This window comes from Salvelinus fontinalis, unplaced genomic scaffold (assembly GCF_029448725.1).
Source record: "Salvelinus fontinalis isolate EN_2023a unplaced genomic scaffold, ASM2944872v1 scaffold_0453, whole genome shotgun sequence".
NCBI classification, from domain to species: Eukaryota; Metazoa; Chordata; class Actinopteri; order Salmoniformes; family Salmonidae; genus Salvelinus; species Salvelinus fontinalis.
The window spans coordinates 62,034-79,959 of NW_026600662.1; the positions used below are offsets into that span (position 1 = coordinate 62,034).

Consider the following 17,926-nt stretch of genomic DNA (forward strand, 5'->3'; position numbering starts at 1 on the left):
GTAATGGTGTAGTAGTAGTGGTGTAGTAGTAGTGGTGGTGTAGTAGTAGTAGTGGTGGTGTTGTATTAGTGGGGGTGTAGTAGTAGTGGTGGTGTCGTAGTAGTGGTAGTAGTAGTGGTGGTGTAGTAGTAGTGGTGGTGTTGTAATAGTGGGGGTGTAGTAGTAGTGGTGGTGTCGTAGTAGTGGTAGTAGTAGTGGTGGTGTAGTAGTAGTGGTGGTGTAGTAGTAATGGTGTAGTAGTAGTGGTGGTGTCGTAATAGTGGGGGTGTAGTAGTAGTGGTGGTGTCGTAGTAGTGGTAGTAGTAGTGGTGGTGTAGTAGTAGTGGTGGTGTTGTAATAGTGGGGGTGTAGTAGTAGTGGTGGTGTCGTAGTAGTGGTAGTAGTAGTGGTGGTGTAGTAGTAGTGGTGGTGTAGTAGTAATGGTGTAGTAGTAGTGGTGGTGTCGTAATAGTGGGGGTGTAGTAGTAGTGGTGGTGTCGTAGTAGTGGTAGTAGTAGTGGTGGTGTAGTAGTAGTGGCGGTGTAGTAGTAGTGGTGGTGTAGTAGTAGTAGTGGTGGTGTAGTAGTAGTGGTGGGATAGTAGTAGTAGTAGTAGTGGTGTCGTAGTAGTGGTGGTGTCGTAATAGTAGTGGTGTCGTAGTAGTAGTGGTGGTGTAGCGGTGGTGTAGTAGTAGTGGTGTAGTAGTAGTAGTGGTGTCGTAATAGTAGTGGTGTAGTAGTAGTGGTGGTGTAGTAATAGTGGTGGGGTAGTGGTGTAGTAGATGCAGTGTATTAGTGATGTAGTAGTAGTTTAGTAGTAATGTAGTAGCAGTTGTGTAGTAGTATTGGTGTAGTAGTAGTGGTGTAGTAGTAGTAGTAGTAGTAGTAGTAGTTTAGCAGTAGTAGTAGAAGTAGTGTATTAGTCGTGTTGTTGTAGTAGTATAGGAAAAGTTTAGTAGTGGTGTAGTAGTAGCAGTGTATTTGTGTTGTAGAAGTGAAGTAGTAGTGTATTAGTGGTGCTGTAGTAGTATTGCAATATTAGTAGCAGTGTAGTAGTGGTGTAGTAGTACTTTCGTAGTGGTGTAGTGGTAGTAGTAGTGTAGTAGTAGTAGTGTTGTTATGGTAGTAGTAGTAGCAGTAGAAGTAGTGTAGTACTGATGTTGTAGTAGTATAGCAAAAGTTTAGTAGTGGTGTAGTAGTAGCAGTGTATTCGTGATGTAGAAGTGTAGCAGTAGTGTATTAGTGGTGTAGTAATAGTAGTAGTAGTAGTGTCGCAGTAGTTAAGTAGTGGTGTAGTAGTAGTGTTGTAGTAGTAGAAGTAGTGTATTAGTCGTGTAGTAGTAGTAGTAGTAGGTGTAGTGTAGCAAAAGTTTAGTAGTGGTGTAGTAGTAGTAGTGTATTCGTGATGTAGAAGTGTAGTAGTAGTGTATTAGTGGTGTTGTAGTAGTATTGCAATATTAGTAGCAGTGTAGTAGTAGTAGTAGTTCTGTAGTGGTAGCAGTAGTTTAGTAGTGTATTGGTGGTGTAGTAGTATTAGAAGTATTGTAGTAGTAGAAAAGTATTGGTGGTGTAGTAGTAGTAGTGTATTCGGGATGTAGAAGTGTCGCAGTAGAGTAGTACTGTAGTAGTAGTAGTAGTAGCATTAGTTGTGTATTAGTGGTGTAATAGTAGTAGTGGTGAAGCAGCAGTTTAGTAGTGGTGTAGTAGTAGTAGTGTAGCAGTAGTATTGTAGTAGTTGTAGTGTATTGGTGGTGTAGCAGTAGTTTAGTATTAGTGTAGTAGTAGTAGTAGTAGTAGTGTTGTTGTAGCAGAAGTAATGTATTGGTGTAGTAGTAGTGTATTAGGGATGTAGTAGTAGTGATGTAGTAGTGTAGCAGTAGTTTAGTAGCGGTGTAGAAGTAGTGGTGCAGTAGTATTAGTGGTGTAGTAGTCGTTTAGTCGTAGTGTATTAGTGGTGTAGCAGCAGTAGTGGTATATTGGTGGTGTAGTAGTAGTGGTGTAGTAGTAGTGGTGTAGTAGTAGTAGTAGCGGTGGTGTAATAGTAGTAGAAGTAGTGTATTTGTGACGTGGTAGTAGTCGTAGTAATAGTGTAGCAGTAGTGTATTCGTGATGTAGTATTAGTAGTGTAGCAGTAGTTTAGTAGTGGTGTATTAGTGGTGTAGTAGTAGTGTATAGATGGTGTAGTAGCAGAAGTAGTGGAGCAGTAGTTTATTAGTGGTGTAGTAGTGTTGTAGTAGTAGTATCAGTAGAAGGAGTGTATTAGTGGTGTAGTACTAGTAGTGTAGCAAAGTTTAGTAGTAGTAGTAGTAGTGTATTCCTGATGTAGAAGTGTATCAGTAGTTTTAGTGGTGTACTAGTAGTATTGCAATAGCAATAATAGTAGTAGTAGTGTATTAGCGGTGTAGTAGAAGTAGTATTATAGTCATAGTAGTTGTGTAGTAATAGTCAAAGTGGCGTATTAGTGGTGAAGTAGTAGTAGTGTAGCAGTAGTTTAGTACTAGTGTAGTAGTAGTAGTAGTAGTTTAGTAGTGGTGTAGTAGTAGTAGTACTAGTGTTGCAGTTGTATTTGTGTAGTACTGGTAGCGTTGTAGTAATGGTGTAGTAGTAAAGGTGCAGTAGTAAAGGTACATTATTAGTGGTGTAGTAGCAGTGTAGTAGTAGTTGCAGTAGTAGTATAATAATGGTGTAGTAGTTGTAGTAGGCAAAGTAGTAGAAGTCTTAGCAGTATGGTGGTATATGTAGTTGTGATGTCGTAGCTGTGTAGTAGTAGTGGTGCAGTCCTGTAGTAGTGTAGCAGTTGTAGTAGTGTAGATGTAGTAGGAGTAGCAATGTAGCAGTGATGGAGTAGTAGTAGTGTAGTGGTAAGGTAGGAGTAGGAGGTGTGGATTGGTAATGGTGTAGTAGTGTAGTAGTAATGGTGCAGTAGCATAGTAGTAGTGAAGTGGTAATGGAGTAGTAGTAGTAAATGAGTGGTGTAGAAGTAATGCATTAGTGATGTAGTAGCAGTAGTAGTAGAGGTGTAGTAGTAGTATTGAAGTAGTAGTAGAAGTGGTGCATTAGTGGTGGTGTAGTAGTAGTGTAGTAGTATTGTAGTAGTGGTGTAGTAGCAGAAGAAGTAGTGTATTAGTAGTGTAGCAGTAGTATAGTGGTGGTGCAGTAGTAGTGTATTAGTGATGTAGTAATAGTAGTGTGGCTGTAGTTTAGTAGAGTGTATTAGTGGTGTAGTAATAGTAGTATTATAGTAGAGGTAGTGTATTGGTGGTGTAGTAGTAGTAGTAGTAGTGGTCTAGTAGAAGTAGTGTTGTAGTAGTAGTAGACGTAGTGTTGTAGTAGTAGAAGAAATGTATTGGTGGTGTAGTAGTAGTTGTGTAGCAGTAGTTTAGTAGTAGTGTAGCAGTAGTGTATTAGTGGTGTAGTAGTAGTATAGCAGTAGTTTAGTAGTAGTTGTAGTGTTGTAGTAGAAGTAGTGTATTAGTAGAAGTAGTAGTAGCAGTATTGTATTAGTAGCAGTAGTGTTGTAGTAGTGGTAGTAGTAGGAGTAGTGTTGTAGTAGTGGTAGTAGTAGGAGTAGTGTTGTAGTAGTGGTAGTAGTAGTAGAAGTAATGTATTAGTGGTAGTGTAGCAATGGTGTAGTATTAGTAGCGGTGTAGTAGTAGTAGTATATTAGTAGTAGTAGCAGTGTATTCGAGATGTAGTAGTAGTAGTATATTAGTAGTAGTATCAGTGTATTAGTGGTGTAGTAGTAGAAGTATATTAGTAGTAGAAGTGGTGCATTAGTGGTGGTGTAGTAGTAGTGTAGTAGTATTGTAGTAGTGGTGTAGTAGCAGAAGAAGTAGTGTATTAGTAGTGTAGCAGTAGTATAGTGGTGGTGCAGTAGTAGTGTATTAGTGATGTAGTAATAGTAGTGTGGCTGTAGTTTAGTAGAGTGTATTAGTGGTGTAGTAATAGTAGTATTATAGTAGAGGTAGTGTATTGGTGGTGTAGTAGTAGTAGTAGTAGTGGTCTAGTAGAAGTAGTGTTGTAGTAGTAGTAGACGTAGTGTTGTAGTAGTAGAAGAAATGTATTGGTGGTGTAGTAGTAGTTGTGTAGCAGTAGTTTAGTAGTAGTGTAGCAGTAGTGTATTAGTGGTGTAGTAGTAGTATAGCAGTAGTGTAGTTGTAGTGTTGTAGTAGAAGTAGTAGTAGCAGTATTGTATTAGTAGTAGTAGTGTTGTAGTAGTGGTAGTAGTAGGAGTAGTGTTGTAGTAGTGGTAGTAGTAGGAGTAGTGTTGTAGTAGTGGTAGTAGTAGTAGAAGTAATGTATTAGTGGTAGTGTAGCAATGGTGTAGTATTAGTAGCGGTGTAGTAGTAGTAGTATATTAGTAGTAGTAGCAGTGTATTCGAGATGTAGTAGTAGTAGTATATTAGTAGTAGTAGTAGTGTATTAGTGGTAGCATATTAGTAGTAATAGTAGTAGTGTATTAGTGGTGTAGTAGTAGTAGTAGTATATTAGTAGTAGTAGTAGTGGTGTAGTATTAGTAGTATATTAGTAGTAGAAGTATATTAGTAGTAGTAGTAGTGTATTAGTGGTAGTATAGTAGTAGTAGTGTATTAGTGGTGTAGTAGTAGTAGTATATTAGTAGTAGTAGTGTATTAGAGATGTAGTAGTAGTGTATTAATGGTGGTGTAGTATTAGTAGTGCATTAGTGGTGTAGTAGTAGTGGTGGTGTAGTAGTAGTGGTGGTGTAGTAGTAGTGGTGGTGTAGTAGTAGTGGTGGTGTAGTGTTACCTGCCAGGATGGATTTGTGGGCCTTGAACTCCTGCCCCCCCACATAGAGGGAACAGTCAGTGAAGCGGGAACACTGCCACAGGTTCCCCAAGTCATCTGACAGCTGGCACTCTGGAACCTTCAGCATGTTCATGTTGGACTGACCAGAGATGTTCACCGAGTCCTGAACCACACTCACCTAGAATAAAATATAACATACAATACATTATCTATACATTTACATGATCAATACATTATCTATACATTTACATGATCAATACTAAACCATGTTGGGCTGGCCAGAGATGTTCACAGTCCTGCACCACACTCACCTACAACACAATACATGAATCTCTACTAAAACACTATGTGGACGGACACAATAATAGATGGTTTGGAGAGAATTTCTAAAGCCTTGTTCACACTGCAAGCCTTAATGCTCAATCCGTTTTGGAATACTGACTGTCCAAACAGCAAGTTAAAAGTGACATGGCTACGCTAGTTGTCTGAGTAATGATGTGTGTTTGCGCAGTAATGTAGGCTGATCGGTTGTGGTGCTCGTGCTTGCTATCACTCAGAAGTTATGTTGCAGCCCAAGGTGACAATGCCTGCCAATGGACATTTTCCAGTTGCTTTGACAGACGACGCAACATATCCACCCCGCTGATCCTCAACACAGGGGCCCCACAAGGGTGCGTTCTGAGCCCCCTACTGTGGTGAGGGTAGGTAACAACATATCCACTCCGCTGATCCTCAACACAGGGGCCCCACAAGGGTGCGTTCTGAGCCCCCTACTGTACTCCCTGTTCACCCACGACTGCGTGGCCATGCACGCCTCCAACTCAATCATCAAGTTTGCAGACGACACTACAGTGGTAGGCTTGATTACCATCAATGACGAGACGGCCTACAGGGAGGAGGTGAGGGCCCTCGGAGTGTGGTGTCAGGAAAATAACCTGCACAACGGTCTGCACAACGCATCACCGGGGGCAAACTACCTGCCCTCCAGGACACCTACACCACCCGATGTCACAGGAAGGCCATAAAGATCATCAAGGACAACAACCACCCGAGCCACTGCCTGTTCACCCTGCTATCATCCAGAAGGCGAGGTCAGTACAGGTGCATCAAAGCAGGGACCGAGAGACTGAAAAACAGCTTCTATCTCAAGGCCATCAGACTGTTAAACAGCCACCACTAACATTTAGTGGCCGCTGCCAACATACTGACTCAACTCCAGTCACTTTAATAATGGGAATTGATGGAAATTATGTAAAAATTTATCACTAGCCACTTTAAACAATGCCACTTATTATAATGTTTACATACCCTGCATTACTCATCTCATATGTATATGTATATACTGTACTCTATATCATCTACTGCATCTTGCCATCTTTATGTAATACATGTATCACTAGCCACTTTAAACTATGCCACTTTATGTTTATATACCCTACATTACTCATCTCATATGTATATACTGTACTCTATACCATCTACTGCATCTTGCCTATGCCGTTCTGTACCATCACTCATTCATATATCTTTATGTACATATTCTTTATCCCTTTACACTTGTGTGTGTATAAGGTAGTAGTTGTGGAATTGTTAGGTTAGATTACTTGTTGGTTATTACTGCATTGTCGGAACTAGAAGCACAAGCATTTCGCTACACTCGCATTAACATCTGCTAACCATGTGTATGTGACAAATACAATTTGATTTGATTTGATTTGATAACCAGCTCTGCTAGGGCAAGTAAAATGGTCAGAGTGAGCGGTTCTCTCATTTGTGTCTGGAAGTAGCTAGCCAACATTAGCCAGTCAACAGGGCTATCCTCTCCCCTGCCTGCCTACGACCACCAGAGCCAAGACCACACCACCAGAGCCAAGACCACACTAGCCCCCCAGCTACACCACCTCCAGACTGCTGAGAGACAGGCTGGTTCTGTTAGAGGTATGGGTTACTGAGCTGAAGGAGCAGTCCCCCAGCTACACCACCTCCAGACTGCTGAGAGACAGGCTGGCTCTGTTAGAGGTATGGGTTACTGAGCTGAAGGAGCAGTCCCTCAGCTACACCACCTCCAGACAGGCTGGCTGTGTTAGAGGTATGGGTTACTGAGCTGAAGGAGCAGCCCCCCAGCTACACCACCTCCAGACTGCTGAGAGACAGGCTGGCTCTGTTAGAGGTATGGGTTACTGAGCTGAAGGAGCAGTCCCCCAGCGACACCACCTCCAGACTGCTGAGAGACAGGCTGGCTCTTTTAGAGGTATGGGTTACAGAGCTGAAGGAGCAGTCCCCCAGCTACACCACCTCCAGACTGCTGAGAGACAGGCTGGCTCTGTTAGAGGTATGGGTTACTGAGCTGAAGGAGCAGTCCCCCCAGCTACACCACCTCCAGACTGCTGAGAGACAGGCTGGCTCTGTTAGAGGTATGGGTTACTGAGCTGAAGGAGCAGTCCCCCAGCTACACCACCTCCAGACTGCTGAGAGACAGGCTGGCTCTGTTAGAGGTATGGGTTACTGAGCTGAAGGAGCAGTCCCCCAGCTACACCACCTCCAGACTGCTGAGAGACAGGCTGGCTCTGATAGAGGTATGGGTTACTGAGCTGAAGGAGCAGTCCCCCAGCTACACCACCTCCAGACTGCTGAGAGACAGGTTGGCTCTGTTAGAGGTATGGGTTACTGAGCTGAAGGAGCAGTCCCCCAGGCTCTGTTAGAGGTATGGGTTACTGAGCTGAAGGAGCAGTCCCCCAGCTACACCACCTCCAGACAGGCTGGCTCTGTTAGAGGTATGGGTTACTGAGCTGAAGGAGCAGTTCCTCAGCTACACCACCTCCAGCCTGCTAAGAGACAGGCTGGCTCTGTTAGAGGTATGGGTTACTGAGCTGAAGGAGCAGTCCCCCAGCTACACCACCTCCAGCCTGCTAAGAGACAGGCTGGTTCTGTTAGAGGTATGGGTTACTGAGCTGAAGGAGCAGTCCCCCAGCTACACCACCTCCAGACTGCTGAGAGACAGGCTGGCTGTGATAGAGGTATGGGTTACTGAGCTGAAGGAGCAGTCCCCCAGCTACACCACCTCCAGACTGCTGAGAGACAGGCTGGCTCTGTTAGAGGTATGGGTTACTGAGCTGAAGGAGCAGTCCCCCAGGCTCTGTTAGAGGTATGGGTTACTGAGCTGAAGGAGCAGTCCCCCAGCTACACCACCTCCAGACAGGCTGGCTCTGTTAGGGGTATGGGTTACTGAGCTGAAGGAGCAGTTCCTCAGCTACACCACCTCCAGCCTGCTAAGAGACAGGCTGGCTCTGTTAGAGGTATGGGTTACTGAGCTGAAGGAGCAGTCCCCCAGCTACACCACCTCCAGACAGGCTGGCTCTGTTAGAGGTATGGGTTACTGAGCTGAAGGAGCAGTCCCTCAGCTACACCACCTCCAGCCTGCTAAGAGACAGGCTGGCTCTGTTAGAGGTATGGATTACTGAGCTGAAGGAGCAGCCCCCCAGCTACACCACCTCCAGACTGCTGAGAGACAGGCTGGCTCTGTTAGAGGTATGGGTTACTGAGCTGAAGGAGCAGTCCCCCCAGCTACACCACCTCCAGACTGCTGAGAGACAGGCTGGTTCTGTTAGAGGTATGGGTTACTGAGCTGAAGGAGCAGTCCCTCAGCTACACCACCTCCAGACTGCTGAGAGACAGGCTGGCTCTGTTAGAGGTATGGGTTACTGAGCTGAAGGAGCAGTCCCTCAGCTACACCACCTCCAGACAGGCTGGCTGTGTTAGAGGTATGGGTTACTGAGCTGAAGGAGCAGTCCCCCAGCTACACCACCTCCAGACTGCTGAGAGACAGGCTGGCTCTGTTAGAGGTATGGGTTACTGAGCTGAAGGAGCAGCCCCCCAGCTACACCACCTCCAGCCCAGACACAGAGCTTCTACAGGACCAGATCAACCAGTGCAGGACCCAGCTGAAGAACTCTGTCTAGGAGCTGAGAGAGACAGCTCTTGAGGAGGTAAAGGTCACCATGAGGAGAAAGTCGTACCACAGCTCATGAGGAGGTAAAGGTCACCATGAGGAGAGAGCCTTACCACAGCTCTTGAGGAGGTAAAGGTCACAATGAGGAGAGAGCCTTACCACAGCTCTGGAGGAGGTAAAGGTCACCATGAGGAGAGAGCCTTACCACAGCTCATGAGGAGGTAAAGGTCACCATGAGGAGAGAGCCTTACCACAGCTCTGGAGGAGGTAAAGGTCACCATGAGGAGAGAGCCTTACCACAGCTCTTGAGGAGGTAAAGGTCACCATGAGGAGAGAGCCTTACCACAGCTCATGAGGAGGTAAAGGTCACCATGAGGAGAGAGCCTTACCACAGCTCTGGAGGAGGTAAAGGTCACCATGAGGAGAGAGCCTTACCACAGCTCTTGAGGAGGTAAAGGTCACCATGAGGAGAGAGTCTTACCACAGCTCTTGAGGAGGTAAAGGTCACCATGAGGAGGTAAAGGACACCATGAGGAGAGAGCCTTACCACAGCTCTGGAGGAGGTAAAGGTCACAATGAGGAGAGAGCCTTACCACAGCTCTTGAGGAGGTAAAGGTCACCATGAGGAGAGAGCCTTACCACAGCTCTTGAGGAGGTAAAGGTCACCATGAGGAGAGAGCCTTACCACAGCTCTTGAGGAGGTAAAGGTCACCATGAGGAGAGAGCCTTACCACAGCTCATGAGGAGGTAAAGGTCACCATGAGGAGAGAGCCTTACCACAGCTCTGGAGGAGGTAAAGGTCACCATGAGGAGAGAGCCTTACCACAGCTCTTGAGGAGGTAAAGGTCACCGTGAGGAGAGAGTCTTATCACAGCTCTTGAGGAGGTAAAGGCCACCATGAGGAGAGAGCCTTACCACAGCTCTTGAGGAGGTAAAGGTCGCCATGAGGAGAGAGCCTTACCACAGCTCTGGAGGAGGTAAAGGTCACCATGAGGAGAGAGTCTTACCACAGCTCTTGAGGAGGTAAAGGTCACCATGAGGAGAGCACTAGAGCAGGTAAAGGAGAAGATGGTAAAGGAGTTGTCTGTCATCAAGAGGGTGCTGCAGCACAGAGAACAGACTGTAGAGACTCCTGGAGAGAAGCTGCAGAAAGTCAACGCTGACATCACCAGAGGGTGTGGCCTACTCCCGAACGTACCCAACAATCACCCCAGAGCATCTGCACGACCACTCCCACCTGAGGAAGCAGACAGTAGGGATGTTTGCCAAGTCTCTAAAGGACGTGGCACTTGGTAGACAAACACCCCATGATGTACTGGGCAGAGGACCACCCAGAGACCCCTACCAGACCACTGCACCGAGGAGCCCCAGGCCCCTTCAACGCCACACCAGACCACCACCTCTACCAGACCAGAGAGGAAGCCCCAGGGCCCAGATCTGGCCCCCCTCCACTCCAGAGGGCCCAACAGCAGGACCAGCGCAGCTACGCAGAGGTCGTCAGAGGACAGGAGAACCCTGTAGGATTGAGTGAGATTAAACAGCTCCTCCAATACATCTGCACTAAACACACACACACACACACACACACACACACACACACACACACACACACACACACACACACACACACACACACACACACACACACACACACACACACACACACACACACACACACACACACACACACACACACACACACACACACACACACACACACACACACACAGATGCACGTTAGCTGTTATCCTGTTTATCTCACTCCTAACAACTTATTAGTTAGTAGTCACTGTATTTCTGACTGCTATTCTTCCCTTTTGCAACATGGAATCACTATCAGTTAGCATGTGGAACATTCAGGGCCTAACCTCATCAACCTTTGGACTGAAGAGTTTAGCACTGGAGTTCAACTAACATCTGAAAGATGTTGACATCATCATTCTGCAGGAGACATGGTGTAAGGCTGACATTGTCACTCACTGTCCCACAGGCTACAGAGAGGTAATTGTGCCGTCACAGAAACACAGCTCTGTCAATAGAGGCAGAGACTCTGGAGGACTGATCATTTGGTACAAATCCGAACTACAAAATCGAATTGATCCCCTCAAAATTGGTAAATATCACATTTGGTTAAAACTGAAAAAATAACTTCTACTGACAGAAAAATATGTGTTCCTTTGCGCAATATATATCCCCTCTCAGAATCCCCATATTACTCAGAGGAGATCTTCCCCACCCTTGAGAAAGACGTGCCATTTCCAGGCCCAGGGAAATGTGCTCATCTGTGGGGACAAATGCTCTCACAGGAACACTACCTGATCTAACAACCACACGAGGGGACAGCTTTATTACAGGCCATACTGTTTCTAACTGCCTTAATCTCCCCCATAGAAACAACAGTGACAGCACCATCAACAAAAACGGAAGGGATCTGTTGCAGCTCTGTAGAAGCCTGGGTCTGTACTTTGTCAATGGTAGGTTACAGGGGGACTCTTTGGGGAGATTCACCTACTGCTCACCTCTTGGCCACAGTACAGTGGACTATATGATCACAGACATTGACCCTTTCTCTCTCAGCTCATTCACTGTCAAGCCACTAACACCTCTGACCGATCACAGCCAAATTACGTTGTTCCTCAAAAGAACAGACATGGAAACAACCACACATTCACAGCCCAGTAAGCTGTATAACATCAGACATTCACAGCCCAGTAAGCTGTATAACATCACACATTCACAGCCCAGTAAGCTGTATAACATCAGACATTCACAGCCCAGTAAGCTGTACATCTGAAATTCACAAAGATGGGCCCAAAACAGCACAGAAGAATACCAGAAAGCAACCTGGAACCAAAATATCCAAACACTCTTAGATAACTTTCTGGATAGCACATTCACTCACAGTAAAGAAGGCATCCATCTAGCAGTAAAAACATCAACTATATATTCAGGCAAATGGCAAAAGAAGCACAATTGAAATTGATAAAAATAAAAAGACCACAGATGACAACTGGTTTGATGCAGATTGTAAAATTATAAGGAAAAAAACTAGAACACTATCCAACCAAAATCACAGAGACCCAAATAATGGGGAATTACGCCTTCATTACTGTGAGACTTTAAAACTCTATAAACGTACACTCAGAACCAAAAAAGCAAGAAAGCACGCAGGGCTATCTACACCATTAAAAAACAAATTCAAATTGAAATACCTATTAATACCTACTAAAACCAGATTTCACCAAATGGGAAAACCCCCCCATTGAAACCCTGCATGCAGAGGTCTATAAGATTCTCCTACATGTCCAGAGGAAAACTACAAACAATGCATGCAGGGCAGAATTGACAACTGACGTTTGATGCAGATTGTGCTTTTGGTTGGATAATGTTCTACGTTTTATCCTTATAATTTTACAGAGACCCAAATAATGGTGAATTACGCCTTCATTACTGTGAGACTTTAAAACTCTATAAACGTACATTCAGAACCAAAAAAGCACAGTACAACAGCAAGCAGCTGACACTAATTGAGGAGTCCATAAACACAAACAACTTCTGGCAAAATTGGAAAAAACTTTAAAAAATCGAAACAAGAGGAATTAGCGATACAAAAGGGTGACATAAGGACAACCCATTTTAAAACACTCGACAACACCGTTCAAATTGACACTAACGCAGAACAACGCCAAATTCATGAGAAGTTGAATGGATTAGAAAAAGCTAAAGGACAATCAAAATCCACTGGACTCCCCAATTACTGACCAGGAGCTCGATAAGAAACTTCAGGCCCTCAAATTTAAAAAACCATGCGGACTTGATGGCATCCTAAATGAGATGCTCAAACTCACTAGTGCAAAATGTCAATTGACTATATTAAAACTGTTTAATTTGATCCTGAGTGTAGGTTATTTCCATGACATCTGGAATCAAGGATTCATAACCCGAATCTTTAAGAACAGAGACAAATTTGACCATAACAAGAGGCATTTGTGTGAACAGTAACCTGGGGAAGGTTTTCTGTAGGATTATAAATGTAAGAGTTCTAAACTATGGTAAAGTTATTTTTAAAAATCTAACACGGCGGTTGCATTAAGAACTAGTGTATCTTTCATTTGCTGTCCAACATGTATTTTTTAGTAAAGTTTATGATGAGTTCTTTGGTCAGATTAGGTGAGTGTCCAAAATAGCTCCGGACAATTTGGTGAATCGATGCTACATATTCACAATGTATAACCACGGTTTGCAGCTCTAAATATGCACATTTTCGAACAAAACATAAGTGTATTGTATAACCTGATGTTATAAGACTGTCATCTGATGAAGTTGGTCAAGGTTAGTGATTAATTTTATATCTTTTGCTGGTTTTTGCGATCGCTACCTTTTGCTGCTAATAAATGCATTTGTGTGTTTGGCTATTGTGGTAAGCTAATATAATGCTATATTGTGTTTTCGCTGTAAAACACTTCAAAAATCAGAAATATTGGCTGGATTCACAAGATGTTTATCTTTCATTTGCTATACACCATGTATTTTTCATAAATGTTTTATGATGAGTATTTAGGTATTTCACGTTGCTCTCTGTAATTATTCTGGCTGCTTTGGTGATATTTTTGATGGTAGCTGCAATGTAAAACTATGATTTATACCTCAAATATGCACATTTTCGAACAAAACATAAATGTATTGTATAACATGTTATAAGACTGTCATCTGATGAAGTTGTTTCTTGGTTAGTGACTAATTATATCTCTATTTGGTCGGTTTTGTGATAGCTACCTATGCGGTAGAAAAATGGTGAAAATATGCGGTTGAGTCTTTTGCGATTGTGGTTAGCTAATTGAAATACATATTGTGTTTTCGCTGTAAAACATTTAAAAAATCAGAAATGATGGCTGGATTCACAAGATGTTTATCTTTCATTTGCTGTATTGGACTTGTGATTTCATGAAAATTATATTATATGATATCCCTGTCGCGTTAGGCTAGGCTATGCTACTCAGCTTTTTTGATGAGGATGCTCCCGGATCCGGGTAGCAATGAAAGGTTAATAAGCACAATGTCTTGAGTAAAAGCCAAATTGGATTTATACCAAAACATCGCACGACTGATCATATTTACACTCTACACACCCTGATAGATAAACATGTCCACCAAAATATACGCTTGCTTTATCGACTTCCAAAAAGCATTTGATTCTATCAGAAACTTCAGGCCCTCAAATTTAAAAAAGCATGCGGACTTGATGGTATCCTAAATGAGATGCTCAAACTCACATTGTGCTTATTCTATTTGGCATACAAGACTGTTCTACAAAGTTATTGAAAGTGGTGTAGAGGGTAAAACATATGACATAATTAAATCAATGTATACTGGCAAGAAAATAACAGAATTCTTTAACCAAGGGCGGGGCCTTCGCCAGGGTTGCAATCTGAGCCCTGCACTCTTCAATATTTACATCAACGAATTGGCCACTATTCTAGAAAAATCCTCAGCCCCTGGTGTTAGTCTCCACAATTCAGAGGTTAGATGCCTACTCTTCGCAGATGACTTATGCCTGCTGTCACCCACAGCACATGGCCTACAGCAGAGCTTGGACCTGCTAGAGCAGGACTGCCAGACCTGGGCCCTGGTAGTAAACCCCAAAAATACTAAAATAATGATTCTCAGGGAATTAGACCAAAGTTCTCAATTGGTACAAAATATATAGAGTACTGCACACACTACAATTACTTAGGTTTAAAAATAAGCTCAACTGGACACCTTAATGAGGCAGTGAATGAACTGAGACAGAAAGCACGCAGGGCATTCTACGCCATTAAAAAACTAATTCAAATTGAAATACGTATTAAAATTTGGCTAAAACTAATTGAATATGTCATTGAACCCATTGCACTTTATGGCAGCGCGGTGTGGGGTCCACTTGCAAAACAAGATTTCATCAAATGGGACAAACACCCCATTGAAACCCTGCATGCAGAGTTCTGTAAGATTCTCCTACATGTCCAGAGGAAAACTACAAACAATGCATGCAGGGCAGAATTAGGCCAACATCCACTAATAATAACATCTCAAAAAATAGTAATTAAGTTTTGGAAACATCTAAAATACAGTGACCCCCTCTCATATCATTACCAAGCCCTGCAATGCCAAGAGCTGAGCAAAGTAAATAGTCCTCTCATCCAGCTGGTCCTGGGGCTGAGTTCACAAACCTGTTCTACTAACACACTGAAGCCTCAGGACCAGAACATCCAATCAATCAGAATAAACCAAATTACAACATAGTCCCCCCCCAAAAATACATTACTTATTGAGAAAGACAAGCACCAAGCAAAATGCAGTGCTATCTGGCCCTAAATTGACAGTACACCATGGCAAACTATTTGACCATGGTTACTGAACAGAACCTTAGAAAAACCTAAACAAAGTACAGGCTCAGTGAGCACAGCCTTGCCATTGAGAAGGGTAGACACAGGAAAACATGGCTCCCTGTAGAGGAAAGGCTGTGCAACCACTGCACAACAGCAGAACCTGAGACAGAGCTGCATTTCCTAACAAAATGTAAAAAATATAAAACAATTAGAGTGTGTAATTTCCCCAAATTTGAAACCCTTATTCAAGGTTTCAAAGACCTCTCTGATGAGGATAGGCTACCCGTCCTGTTGGGGGAGGACGCAGAGAGCTGTGGGTTGGCAGCGCACTACATTGCTGCCTGCCATAAGATGAGGGACAGTGTCTGACAGACCAATCAACCTGCACATGTCCTCTACTGTATGTTTATTGTTATTGTTGAATGTATGGTTATTTTGACCCTTGTTTATTGTTGTTACTGTTGTCCCGTTGACAATTTTGATCCTTATTATTTTCATATTGTAAATATTCAAAGTAAGCTTTGGCAATATGTACATTGTTACGTCATGCCAATAAAGCAAATTGAAAGAGAGAGAGAAGTGTGGATACTCTGTTAACTACCCTAGAGAGAGAAGTGTGGATACTCTGTTAACTACCCTAGAGAGATAAGTGTGGATACTCTGTTAACTACCCTAGAGAGAGAAGTGTGGATACTCTGTTAACCTCTACAGAGTACCTAACCCGGATCCGGGAGCACCCCCCCCCCCCCACACACTGATTAGCATCGCTAGCATAGCGTCACAATTAAATAGTAGCATCTAAATATCATTAAATCACAAGTCCAAGACACCCAATGAAAGACACAGATCTTGTGAATAAAACCACCATTTCAGATTTTTTAAATGTTTTACAGGGAAGACAAAATATGTAAATCTATTAGCTAAACACGTTAGCAAAAGACACCATTTTCTTACTCCAACAGTTTCTTACTCCATCAGGTGCTATCACCAATTCGGCTAAACTAAGATATTGATAGCCACAAACCAACATACAAATTTATAAGATGACAGTCTGATAACATATTTATGGTATAGCATAGTTTTTTTTTTTTAAATGTGCATTTTTCAGGTATAAATCACAGTTCTACATTGCAGCTGCAATCTGATATAGTGCTGATGCAGCTAGAACAATTACAGAGACCAACGTTATATAACTAATTACTTGTCTTAAAACATTTCAGAAAAAATACACAGCGTACAGACATTGAAAGCCCAACATCTGGTGAATCCAAACAATATTTCAGATTTTTTAAATGTTTTATAGCGAAAACAAAATGTATCGCTAATTAGCATAACCAGGCCAGCCAAAACCAGCTGGACGCGCGCGACCAGTTCACATGCACGACAGATATATGAAATAACATCGTAAATTGGGTCTTACTATTGCTGGTCTTTCATCAGAATGTTGATCAAGGTGTCCTTAGTCCTGATGAGTCGTTCAATCCATTCACAATGGCAACCTCCCCTCTTCATTCAGCCTGGGTACTGGTCGACTGGCACGGTCAATTCCCAAAGTTAAAAAACTCAAAGAACGGAACACGGCAAAACTCCCGAAAAAATTCTAATAATCTGATTAAACTATATTGAAAAAACATACATTACGGTGATATGGTCACATGTAGCAAACAAACTTCGACACGGAGATAGTTTTCATCCATAACGTCAGCATAACAAAAGACAATGCCACCTCTGAAAACGCGCATCTCAGAAACCGGAAGTTGTCGGTCACGCTAAAGAAATAAGTCTTATTTCACGTCAGTACAAGATAAACAAAAAATTTCTCCTCTGACGTCTTCCAAACACCCATAGGAAGAAGTAGGAAGTGTCATTCGGGTCATAGGTGGCGTGACCATATATAGGCAGAGCTTTGAAGCGAGCATACACATCTTGCAATCTTTTTCAGGCTCAGGGAAAGTGCTGTGAAATGACCTGTGTTTGACTCAGAGACTCAATTGGAACGGTTTTAGAAACCATAGATTGTTTTCTATCCAATGCTATATGGTTATATGCATATAGTAACAGCAATAATTGAATAAGAGGCAGTTTAGTCTGTAGAGGCAATTATGCTAATGCGAAATAGCACCCCCTGTATTCTCAAGAAGTTAACTACCCTAGAGAGAGAAGTGTGGATACTCCGTTAACTACCCTAGAGAGAGAAGTGTGGATACTCCGTTAACTACCATAGAGAGAGAAGTGTGGATACTCTGTTAACTACCCTAGAGAGAGAAGTGTGGATACTCCGTTAACTACCCTAGAGAGAGAAGTGTGGATACTCTGTTAACTACCCTAGAGAGAGAAGTGTGGATACTCCGTTAACTACCCTAGAGAGAGAAGTGTGGATACTCTGTTAACTACCCTAGAGAGAGAAGTGTGGATACTCTGTTAACTACCCTAGAGAGAGAAAACTGTGAAAACAATGTACTGACCAAATGTCAAATTGGCTTTTTACCAAATTATCGTACGAAAGACCACGTATTCACCCTGCACACCCTAATTGACAAACAAACAAACCAAAACAATGGCAAAGTCTTCTCTTGCTTTTTTGATTTCAAAAAAGCTTTTGACTCAATTTGGCGGAAAGTGGTGTTGAGGGAAAAACATACATCATTATAAAATCCATGTACACAAACAACAAGTGTGGGGTTAAAATAGGCACATTTCTTCCCACAGGGTTGTGGGGTGAGACAGGGATGCAGGTTAAGCCCCACCCTCTTCAACATATATATCAACGAATTGGCGAGGGCACTAGAACAGTCTGCAGCACCCGGCCTCACCCTACTAACCCAGTCTGCAGCACCTCACCCTACTAGAACAGTCTGCAGCAC

The 17,926-nt window shown here is 43.1% G+C and overlaps 1 protein-coding gene across 1 annotated transcript in view; it reads right to left on the reverse strand.

The window, feature by feature from the left end:
• The window catches only part of LOC129846088 (speckle-type POZ protein-like A), a 54,863-nt gene that overhangs the window by 15,444 nt on the left and 21,493 nt on the right, over window positions 1-17,926 (reverse strand). Inside the window, exon 5 of the mRNA XM_055914082.1 lies at window positions 4,746-4,923. Within this exon, the coding sequence (XP_055770057.1) occupies window positions 4,746-4,923 (178 nt within the window). The remainder of the gene's footprint in view (window positions 1-4,745; window positions 4,924-17,926) is intronic.